The following is a 12,506-nucleotide window of genomic DNA, read 5'->3' on the forward strand; positions in this document are numbered from 1 at the left end:
TTTCTTCCAAAGTGCAAAGGACTGATCGACCTTGTTCAGTCTGTGTGTACCTGTTATTTACTTAAGCTTAATCTAAAGTTAATTATGTCTCTCCCAAGTTGTCTGTTTATCTCTAGTTGTACATTGTGTGTGAGGAGTTTGTTCTTATCTTCTCCTTGATCTTCATGTTGAAACGTGACAGGCTATAGTAGTAATGTTGAAGGTCAGGGAAGATTAATCGTTACAAGCTTTATCATCCTGACACTTGCCTCAGTGATGATATTTGAAATAACTGAAATACATGCCTGTTCTGTTTGTTAATCTCAGCTGTTATAGAATCATAGAATGGTTTGGCTTGGAGGGGATCTTTAAAGAGTATCTAATCCAACCTCCAATATTGATGTGTACTGTTTGCAATTTATTTGTATACTGCATATATATAGTAGAGAAAGTTATTCTTTCTTGGGTTCCTTGCATTTTGCATGTCTTGTAGCAAGCATTAGAAAGAGCATGGTTGATTACATCTGATGATTATTGAAAAAAAGTTGTACTTTCAGTCACTATGAAATTACCATGCCTGAGTAAAAAAAAATATGTTTATTAGAATTTGTTGCTTCTGGTTTTGGATTAGTAACTTTTATAACTTTGTATCAGCTTAAGGGATGCATTGTAATGAGACTTCCATGTTTCTCCCATAGAAGGGGACCATTCTGTTTGAACCTTTTCTTGCATACTAACGAAGGCAGCACCTTCCTTGTGTTGAAGGAAGTGAGAAATTGAAATGGTAGCAAATATTACTGATTGGCATTTATTTCAATTAACATTTTTCTAATTATTTTTCCAGTTAAGACCTCAGTCCATTCCTACTGAGATAATTTTGATGTCACTGTAGTTCAATTATACATGAGTAATAATTTGCTAATGCTTTGTCATGGGTAGCTGTTTCCAAGTGTTTATTGATTTCTGTGTACTGGTACTCTTCCGAAATACATGGAAAATTTTACATGGGTTGGCTTGGTATTACTGAACTCCTCTCAATTTTCTGAGTTCTAGGGAATATGTACAGGTTTACAAGTATATATAATTTTGAATAAGTAGTGATGACCATAATTTGTTCGAATGTCTTATTTTCCTATATTTTTCTCTTAATTTTCAGGCCTGGCAGTTTCTCTTCAGTTGCTTCATGGAGACATAGAACAAATTAGGAGAGAGTATACATCCATGTTTACCCATGGAGTGTCCATAACAAGGAAACTAGGTTTCTCCAATATTATCATGCCTGGTAAGTTGAAAAGAAAAAACTCACTAAGGAGCAGAAGAAAATCCTAATGAGAAATTACTTAGTTTTCAGCTGCTTACTGTATTCTTAAGCTTTTCCAGAGACTTTTATGTTAGTTTTCCTCAGATTGATAGAAGAAAACTGTGTCCCAGTGGCCCCATTGCGTTATACACTGTATAATTATTATGTCAAAAGGGCATACACCCATAACAGCCATTTTGAGATGGAAGCCCACTTTATAGAAGTGAAGATGACTGAATGGAAGACTGCTCTGCTCTATGCAGAGAAAGAAGTGACTAGCAGAACATTATGTTCTTAGAAGCTAGTAGCTTTCAAAATGAGGATGCATAGAATTTCACTGACACTGTAAAGCTTCTGGTTTCACCAGGTTTCTGTCTCAAATACTGGAAATGAAAATATTGGAAATGGATAACAACAGGGAGGTCCAGACTTCATTTTTATTGTATTGTATGACAAATTATGCACATACTTAAACAGATACTAATGAAGGTGGAAAGAATGCATCAATATGAATTTGAAGAAGCAAATATAGAGAGAAGATTGCAGTAATATCTATAGTTTGGTCCCTGAAATGAATTTTTTTTTTAAGTTTAATGGCTTGCTGGAAATTACAAGGTAAATGTCTCTTTAAAAGAAAAGCATACCTGGAAGCAGACAAGTTTGGCATGATTATAATGTTTTGGTGCTGAGCAACATTGCAGGGAGAAGCACAGATCTTAGTTTCAGCTGAGTCCACGAGCAATGCCTTGACTCTCCAAATGTAAATCATCCTCATGACTTGCAGATTTTTAGTTGAGACTACCTTCTTATAAAGATCTGTCTTTGCATTCCTGTGTACCTAAATGAGAAGTAAACTAAGGTTCTGAGGCAAGAATAAATAAGCTTCAATACCTCACTTATCAAGGAGGTCTTAAATAGGCATATAAAACTCAGTAATGAGACTCGACTCCAACTGTGTATTTCTCTTGAACTTCTGCCTGAAATGTGACAACTGAAGAATTCACTTGTGTTCTTACTGCCAATTAAACATCTGTCCTTCTGTATCCTTGATTAGTACTGCTAATCACTTAAAGCATGCACAGAACACAAGTTAATAAAACAGTTTTAGCATTATTATGATAATGCTGTGCTGCTGCCACTGCAGTATTTTGAACAATAAAATGCATGAGTCAGGTACCATTTAATTCAAAAGTACATTAAAGATGGATGTCTAATGGAAGCATTAAATTGAAATTTTATGGCTTATTAGCTAGGGTTTATTTGTTGTATTGCTGTTGGATTAGTAATTTGAATCAAGTCAATATTATAGATAACATGGCTTATACCAGTGCAAGCAGTTTTACTGAGAACACTATAACTCTCATTAAGAAATCTTTCTCCATTTATCTGTGATTTAGTGACCTTCTGCTCTGTGCTATCGAACTTTCTAAGTTCTATAAATAGGTCTTGAATCCCCTCACTTTTCAGTTGTGAAATAATGTCATGTACTAAACCACAAAGCACATGTTATAGCAGAGTACTGTGTCATCAGCTGCTGGAGGAGTTTCTCAACTCAGTTTCAAAGCATTGTGCAGGCTCAGTTTGTCCTTTTTTTAGTTAAAAATAATATATAGGTTCTGTGGTGCTGCTTTTTCAGTCCAGATATATGCACACATCAATTTACAAAATGTTTACTGGCATAGAAGAGATTTCTCATAAAGAGAAATAATAATCTCAGTCTTGCAATGATGAGTTTCAAGGGCTAAACAGAGCAGAATGCCCTGGGCTCTGAAATGCCTGCAGGAAACTAACCTTTGAAATGCTTTTGTCTTTTAAAGCTCCCCTTTCATTTTGTTTCTCTGCTAGCATCTTTTTCTTTTTTTTTTCAGAGATAAATTAGAAAACTTCATCTTTTGCCACTGGAAATGGTCATTAATTAGATCTTATTTTAATTTTTTGTTGAAAGTAAGCATGTTGCTGTTGCTAATTAGCACTTAGGTTAGGTTCCTGAATCAGACTCTCTTGAATTATTCAATAAGAAATACTTCATGCTGCTAAACTGCAGTATCTCTTTTATAAATGCCATATTTTGAGTCTCTCTACTATTCTGGTGTATTTTAACTCTCTCTGACCTTTGTTTTTCGTATCAATCCTTTTCTTTTTGGAGGTTTTGCTGTTAAAAGTAACTAGGATCAGCGCACATGCCAAACCAGAATTTTCTTGGCAATAATGATGGATGTTTTTATAGAGCAGTGCTTCTTATGTCACTGGAGTCTGACAGGATGAAGCCACAAAATGCTCTTTCCAGGACCCGTGGAATTTTTTTAATGAAGAACTCCCAAGTGTTTTAGGAAATGAGGTAGATGGCTAGAAAAAAGCATATACAGTTTTAAAAGTCTGTGAAATAAGTAGCTCACTTTCGTCTGGCTGACAAAAGAAGGCATTGGAAGTGGCATCTAGTGAGACTAATCAGTGTGCTTTTTTTAGTCTTAACCAAGATTCAAGGGCAGACTATGCAATCACTAATAAAAACTCCTTTCCAGTATCCCAGTGTGGCAGTATGCAGATGCACAAGCCAGTATTCTTGGAAAGATTTGTACAGCATCAAAGGGCAACTGTGCTTACACCCTAAATTTTTGTGTCTACCATTTTCTGAAAGGGCAGACAACCGTATTATTATATATAAAATGTAGCATTTAATATTTACAAACATACTATACTTTTATGCAGCACTTGAAGTTAGATTAATGTACATAATAGGTGATGGAACCTGAAAGCTGTTGTATTTTTCTATCTATTCTTCTACCAGTTGTTTTTTTTTTCTGTTTTATGTTATTCACTCTTACAGAAACTGTTTCCAAATTTGACTTACTGCATCTACATCAGTGCATAACATCAATGCTGCATATGCTTATGTGTTCTAGTACATATCCATGTACATATTCTTTCACATCTTTGTGGAAGTTATCTTATTCCATAAAGAAGCTTGATAATTTCTCTGGGATTTTAAAAGTTGAAATAAACCCTAGCAGAGCGGTTTGTCTAAATGAGGACTTACTGGAGGAGCCATAGCTCCCCGCTAGGACTCCTGTTTGTAAACAGACTCTAAACTATCATGTGGTAAGCTTCCATATAGGTGCACATCTTCCTTTCTTGTGCTTATCAGGCCAGAGGCACATCTGCTATACTTTATTTAAGCTATACTTTCATAATAGTGCCAAGTCTATTACTGGTAGTAGTTTTCTTGACCACTTGGTACATTCAAAAGCAAAATCCATTCAGTGCGAAACACTAGCACATAAAGTAATCTCATGTCTTTCTGTGGAATCCTTTTTTCACAAAACAATTCAGTGAGGTCCCACCCTTACTTTCTGGGCCTTTACCTACAAATGAACTCTGTGCAGCTTTGTCTAGAATATCAAAGAGTATTACTATTATTTAAAACAGCTATAGATACAATTCTGAAAGTCTCTGTATTTGCTACAGAACAACAGCTTGCCTTCAGAATGCAATGTATAAACAACTGGCCTGTTGGCTGATATCTCAACAGATTTTCATAGGTGGATATCAATTAGCTAGAGATAACAGCTTATGATCTGAACTGGTGGCATTACCACTGTTGAGATCTGACCACCAGTTGTTCTGAGTTGAGAACATTGTTTATATTTTTTCCTGTTCATTCAAGTTATTAAACACTTATGATATTAGAAGAAATTAAAGAATTGATGAGTCAGTACAATGATAATGCATTGACCATTGTTCTTCTTGTATGTAAGCTTGGAAGGGTCTATAATGCTGGTATCTGTAATTCAACTCATTCCTTTTCTAATCCCATGATAGAATTTTGCAACAAACATAGCCAAGGCCTCTACATGAAGCTGCAGTGTTAACTTCTGTAATGGAATTTTCATACTTTCAGACATACTTGTCAAACAATAAAAGTTGCATTTTGTTTCTCAATGTTCATTCTTTTTTTTTTTTTTGCAATTTCTGCTCATTCAGCAGATAGAATGAGCTCCCCAGGATGTTGACGTGCTTTTAATTTTCCTACATCAAGCTTTCATAGGCTTAATTTAGGAAAAGATTACTTAGATTTTTTACCGTCATATATACATTGCTTTGCATTTCTCAACTTCTAACTTCATTAGATGTCCTTGAGCTGTCCAGTTGAATTTCATCAGAATCCTGTCTTGGAAAGCTATTGGATATACTCATTATTCCTTCATCTGGTTTATTTAAAGTTCTTTTCCTCTTTTCATATGCAAGCACACACTCTCCAGTTTTTCTTACTTTCTATTTTCAGAAGCTTTTAAAATGAAACTAGAACTAGAATCTTTATCTTTTTATACAAATGATCTCACAAGATGCTGTGCTTGTGAAGATATGCCTTTTTCAGTGATGGGATTTTGATTAGAAGCATATTCCTTCTTTCAAAGCTTAGAATAAGAGTCTGGAGAGCAAAAAATGTAAAGAAAGCTATGGAATCTGTTCTCTCCATCATGGTAAGTGTCTGTATCTGTCAGTGAGCTTAGACTTCATAAAGAGCTGTTGATTCTAAGAGAAATATGCTTGACACACATTTGTGTCCCAGAGCAGTGGTATGAATTTTTCTAATCTTCTTTATCTTGTATGGAGTGCAAGCAGCCTAAATATCACACCTGCCATTGTTTGCTGTTCTGATTTCCAAGAATCCAGATACATGTATTTTTAATTACTGAAAGTAATACTGCCTGGATATATGAGTTACATAAAATATGTTTAAGCAATATTTGACCTTTCACAAAACTGTAGTACTCTATAGCTAATATCCTTTCCTTTCCAAATCCTGTTTTAATTCTTTTTCAAAGCTTTGATTCTATCTACCAAAGTTATTATCATTTCTACAAGTCACTAGAGAAAACAAAGATACTGATACATGACTACATATTTGGTTAGGCAAGTGCAAAGGACTTTAGTATTGTTTTCCTTCTCCTTCCCATGTTCCCTGTCTTATTATCTTGGTTCATTAGGAACTGAAGGAAAAAGAAAAAGGAACTATGGAAAGGGAAGAAAACCCAGAATTTACTTGGACTTCTCTTGATTTGTCTTGTTTTGAAGTCTCTGGAAATGGAGAATGGGGAAAAAGTTTGTCTGTAGTTTATAGTATTTGAATGAGTAATCTGGCTTTCTTTTACAAATAAGCAGTGGTGATGCATGGGCAGTGTGTACAAGGATAGTTATGGCTTGAAAGTCTTTCTTCAATAAACCAGATAAGGAGCGCCGGCAAACTAAGGAGTTTATGCTTTAGCTCTGTAGAATGGTCTTTCAAAATTTTAGTGGGAATATTTTCTTTATATTGAAATTACAGAAAGTCAACAGGTCAAAATTTCCTGTTAAAAAGCTTGGAAGTTTTCTATTCCGCACTTGTTCAAATAAATTTGTTTTACATCTCATTTTTAAAAGAGCAAAAAGAAGTCACAGCAGTTTGGTCTGACATGGTAGATCTACAATCCAACTGAAAATATTACAGTTTGACAATCCCTCATAAAGGACATTTAATTTGCTTAATCAGTTGTTTTCTGATCAGTGTTTCTTAGGGCTTTTTGAGAGTTTCTATAATAAAGCTGAAAATGCAGATAATGTTCTGTTGAAGAAGGATGGTAGGGTGATTGAGAAAAGGAATGTGTTTATTCATCTCTGATTTAAATGCCAGAGTTTACTTAAAAGTCACCAGTGCTCACAGAATTCAAACACATGCGGTTTTACTAATGGTTGCCTTATATAAAGAGCATCAGTATCAGAGTATCAGCGATAATATAAAAACTAGCTAGCAGTATATAAAGAATATAAATGGTCTTATTTCTTTCTGCCTGCCTGTCATACACTTATCCACAGACACATACCTCACCCTAAAAAAAGTTTTTGTCAAGTATCACCCAGGGGGTCCTAATCTCAGACCTCTTCTTTGTATGTATATATTTAAGCAGCCAGTACAACGTTTTATCATTCTTCAGTCACATATGACTATTACTCATAAATAGTGATTATTTTGAGTATATGCAAAAACTTCCTGCAAATACCAAAGTAATGGAGATGTCGAGGTATTGCTATATGGGGAGAGAGCACTGAAAAGACAGCTGGCTGGTGGTTGTCATGGTCTTTACATCTGACACACATTTACTGGCAGCTTCAAGCACATCAATAAGATTTGTCCCATTTCTTGAAAGTTTTGAATACATTTGCTAGTAAGCCTTCTGGTATCTTCTACAATGCAAAACAAAAAAGTAATTGTTTTAATAATGGGATTTCACTTCCTACAGTTATTAAAGTCTTTGTGAAGAGCAGTGTACCTGTATCCTCCTGAGCTGATCTCCTTAAGGCTGCCATTCTGTACTATGCATGATGCCAAATTGCTTACCTTAAATTTTGTGTACTTAAATGCAACTCTGGATCACATGTAAGAAATCTGGAAAGGAAGACAAGAGACTGCAGTGGCTGAGTAAAGAGGTGCTGGTCAAACTAAAAGGCAAGAAGGAAATGCATAAGCGGTGGAAGCAGGAATAGGTTATCTTCGGAAGAATATAGGGACATTGCCTGGTTGTGTAGGGATAGGGTCAGGAACGCCAGGGAGCAGCTGGAGTTAAACTTGGCAAAGGATGCAAAGAATAATACAAGCTTCTATAGCCAGCATGGCTTCACCAAGGACAAGTCTTGCCTGACCAACCTTGTGTCTGTCTACAATGGAATGACAAGGACTGCACAAGGGAAGAGCTACAAATGTTGTCTATCTGGACTTCTGTAAGGCCTTTGACAGTCCCCCCAACATTCTTCTCTGTCAGTTGGTCAATATATAGATTTGACAGATGAGAAATTGATTGCATGGTTGCAGCCAGAGGGGTCAGTGGCTCAGTGTCAACAGCCAGGTAGGGATCAGTGATGAGTGGTGTCCCTCAGGTGTCCTTACTGGGACCAGTACTGTTTAATATCTTTATCAATGACATATACAGTGGCATCAAGTTTGCAGATGGCACCAAGCTGAGTGATGAGGTTGGCAAGCGTGAGGGCCAGGATGCCATCCAGAGGGACCTGGACAAGTTTTGTATGTGGGCCCACGGTGAACCTCATTGGTTTCAACAAGGCCATGTGCAAGGTCCTGTACCTGGACCAGGACAACCCGCAGTATTAATACAGGCTGGGGGATGAAGAAATTGAGAGCAACCCTGTGGGGAAGGACATGGGGGTACTGGTGGATGAAAAGCTGGAAATGAGCCAGCAGTGTGCACCTGCAGCTCAGAAAGCCAACCATGTCGTGGGCTGCAGCAAAAGAAGCATGGTCAGCAGGTCAAGAGAGGTGGTTCTGTGCCTCTGTTGAGCTCTGATGAGACCCCACCTGCAGTACTGCTTACAGGTCTGGAGCACTCAGCACAGTAAAAACATGGATCTGTTCAAGTGGGTCCAGTTGAGGACCACAAAGATGACCAGAGGGCTGGAACACCTCTCGTATGAAGACAGGCTGGGAGAGGTGGCTTGTTCAGCTTCGGAGACCTTTCAGTGCTTAAAGGGGTCTGTAAGAAAGATTGGGGATAAAATTTTAGCAGGGCCTACCATGACAGGGGTAGTGTTTTTAAACTAAAAAAGGACAGATTCAGACTAGAGGTAAGGAAGAAATTTTTTACAATACTCATGGTTACCCAGAGAGGTTTCAGATGCCTCATCCCTGGAATTGTTCGACGTCAGGTTGGATGGGGCTCTGAACAATCTGATCTATTTGAAGATGTCACGTCTCACTTCAGGGGGCTGAGCTAGGTAACCTTTAAAGGTCCCTTCCAAGACAAACCATTCTGTGATTCTATGAAAACATCAAAGTTCAACTGCCAGAAAGGCATTAACAAGAGTTTAATATTGTTATAGTATTGCAGGCCTTAATCTCTTCTGACCTCACCAAAGTATATATTAATTAACACATATATTTTGATAGGTAAACTATTTACAACCTCCAGGCTGTGACTGCTGCACATATATGAACAGCTTGTTGTGTAATTTGTTGATATTTAGGCATTGTGCTGGTGGGCAGTGCTGTATCACCCAGACAAAGGGCCACCTTCTTTTGAACTGAGCTCTTCTGTCTTGTTCCCTGTGTTTCTTTAAACTGCTTCTTCTTATCCTAATTTTAGCTTTGCCAGTTCCAAATTTACTGGGCTAAAAAGGGAATGGAAGTTTTTCTGCCCTTGTCTTTTATCTTTTTTTTTTTTTTTGCTTGTTATTGTCAGTATATCTGCATGGATAGAGCATATGGAACGTCCTAGCTGCTAAAAGGCATAGCATGGATTGACTCGAAGGGTAGGAGGCAAGGTGGACTAAGGATCCCTAGCTCTATCCTCAAGTTAAAATCACCTTCTGTGTCTTTTTTTGGAGATCACTCCACTACCAGGAACTACACAGCTCTTGTCTTGTTCTACAAAGTATTCTGTGGAGCTTTTCTCAAAAACATTTTGCATCTGCAAGATTTACATCCTGGATACTACTTTTTGTCTGTGCCACATCTAGAGATTTTCAGTCCTTACAATTGAAATTGTTTTAAGATCTGTTCAAGTCATGTTTAGGGTATAAAACAAAGCAACTCATTAGCTTGCATTTTACAGAGATGTAAATGAAGAGGGGCTTTTTCTAAGAAAAATAATGTTTTCTGCTCCCTTTCAATTCATAGTTCTAAAGAACCTATCATTCTAAGCAAAACTTCAAAAAAAGCAGTTCCTAACAAAAGCTCCTAGTGAGTTCTGTGTGATTCCTTTTAGATGAGTGGCTGCTGTCAGCACAGTTTAGATTTGCACACTGAAAGCTACAACTGTGAGAGATGCTGTCTTGTTCAAATACAATTACACTGTGTTTTTTTACAGTACTAAATAACCAAATTGGAATTTATTTTACTAGAAAGCTTTTCAAGGATAGCTGGCAAACTAAACTCTCTTCTTTCTAACAAAGACAAGTACCTGTGATATTTGACAGCTATCTTCAGCTTGAAAACCTTGTTCTTTATTAATATGCTACAAGAAATTCTACAGTTCTAAATGTGGTTGGAATACAAGAAAAATCATGTTGTTGTAATATCCGTGGTGCAGTTGTAATTCACAGCTTCCTCAGTGTATGTTTAAAAAAGTTTTGTGATGAAAGATCATTACTTTGACTCATTAGGTACAAACATTTCTAGAAAAATTTAGAAACAAATAATACATTCATGCAAATGTTCTGATCCTTGTCCTGATCGGATCTTCCCTCTACTAGTGATTGCCTGTGTTGTCCCTGTCACCTGAGGTTCCGTGGGAGCATTCAAGCCACTGGGAGCAGGGAGCAGCTTGCACATAGTTCCTACAGCTGGGGGTACACCCTGTGAGCAGCAGCAGGCCCTGAGTAGTGATGATGTAGCCTCCTGTCTATGAAGGAAAGAGAGCCTTCCAATAATGAGACTGCATGGTGGAGATAATAGGACCCCTGAGCATGCATTGCCATTTCCAACCTGCAAATTACTCCTGGCTGTTTTCTCTTTACTGATTATTCAAAATTTGTGCTGTATAGTTGGCAGGTTCAGGAAGGGTGACTGCCATTAGCTGAGTCTGTGCTTCAGCAGTCTGTCTTGCTGTTTTTTTCAACTTTAATTGGCCTTTCCTTCCACTCCTTGTAATTGCCTCTTTCATGTAATTGATGCTGATCAGGTCTCTGTCCTTCTTTCCTGTTCAGGCCTTGGATACCTCATTGCTAGTTGGATTGAAGTAATGAAGCTTCTTCTGTTTCTTCTTAGGTCAGAAATCTTGAGCTGTAATGTGTGTGGTTATCACCTGCATCTGGGGCAGGAAGGGTTTGGAGTTCTTCCTCTCTCAGCACTATAATTAGTGCTTTCAAGATATTTTTGGCCAGGCCAAAGCTGAAATATATTGGCAGGACCATATGAAGAGGCAGGTACTGCCAATGCTGTGCTGTACGCATTTTGATTTAGCAATCCAGACATTTCAGTTCAGCACTTTTCACACACAATTAAATTCACTTACAACAGTAAATGTCCCAGCAGAATATGCACTGAACACTTGTGCTGCACAGGAAAGTTAAAGCTGTATAACCATCCACATCACTGCAGCTGTACATGTTTTTATTAAATTCTGTAGAACTTTGATTTCCATATAGCTTTAGCCCTCACTTCGTAGTAGAAGCTCTTGTAGGAGTGCTTCAATCTGTACCTTTAAATACTTAAAAATCTGGTTCTGATTAGCCAAATAGGTGAAATAATAGGGTGCTGAGTAGTGCCTGATGCAGACCACATCCTTGATATATAGCCCATAGTTTACATTCTTTTTGTTTGATTTTCCAGTCTACTCCATTTATCTCCCTTCTGCTTTTCTACCAATTTCCATTATTCTTCATATAGTGTGAGAGGCTTGGTCTCCTCTTGTATTTAATTTGCTTTCCATGGTAATGGAGAAAATGTAGCACTTTCTTGCAATAATGTCAGCCACATGTCTTCATTTGCTCTGAGACATTAAAAACAGAGTCAAGCTTTCTGAATGGATGTAGATCAGGATAAAATTCATCTGAACTGTCTTCTCATGATACTGATTACAAGGTTCTGTAAGAGAAGAGGACAATATTTGTGAAAATACATCCTACTTCCATGTCTTCTTTTCCCTATTATTTGATTCCATCTTGCAGTTAAAAAGGTGAAATTCAATTAGTTTGGATTTTATAAAGAACAACTTAAAATGCAGACATTGTTTTTGAAAGCCTGCTTAACTTCTTTGAAGCTCTGATTACTTATTTTAGAAAAGCTTTCATATTTTTCAATGAAATAATAGAATCATTTGGATTGGAAGGGGCCTTTAAAGATCATCTTTATCTTTAAAGGTCATCATCTCTGCCCTGCCATGAGCAAGGAGGTCATCTTTCAGCTCATAGGGTTCCTCAAAGTCACATCCAACCTGACTTTGAACATTGGCAATGATAGAGCATCTGTAACTTCTCTGAGCAACCTGTTCCAGTGTAATTTTAATTAAATATGCACTCAATGTGCACGTGTAAATGTCCAAAAAATGTGCCCTCGCAGCCCAGAGGGCCAGTCACATCGTGGGCTGCATCAAAAGAAGTGTGGCCAGCAGGGCCGGGGAGGTGATTCTGCCCCTCAGCTCTGCTCTTGTAAGACCCCACCTGGAGTGCTGTGTACAGTCTCTGGAGTCCTCAACACAACAGGGACATGAACCTATTGGAATGAGTCCAGAGAAGGGCC

The 12,506-nt window shown here is 37.5% G+C and overlaps 1 protein-coding gene across 1 annotated transcript in view; it reads left to right on the forward strand.

Annotated features, from left to right (window-relative positions):
- Positions 1–12,506, forward strand: part of DOCK4 (dedicator of cytokinesis 4) — a 172,069-nt gene that overhangs the window by 63,166 nt on the left and 96,397 nt on the right. The window contains exon 14 of the mRNA XM_010006294.1: positions 1,136–1,261. Coding sequence (XP_010004596.1) covers positions 1,136–1,261 — 126 coding nt within the window. The remainder of the gene's footprint in view (positions 1–1,135; positions 1,262–12,506) is intronic.

This window comes from Chaetura pelagica, unplaced genomic scaffold, assembly GCF_000747805.2.
Source record: "Chaetura pelagica isolate M959 unplaced genomic scaffold, ChaPel_1.0 scaffold108, whole genome shotgun sequence".
Classification (NCBI taxonomy): domain Eukaryota; kingdom Metazoa; phylum Chordata; class Aves; order Apodiformes; family Apodidae; genus Chaetura; species Chaetura pelagica.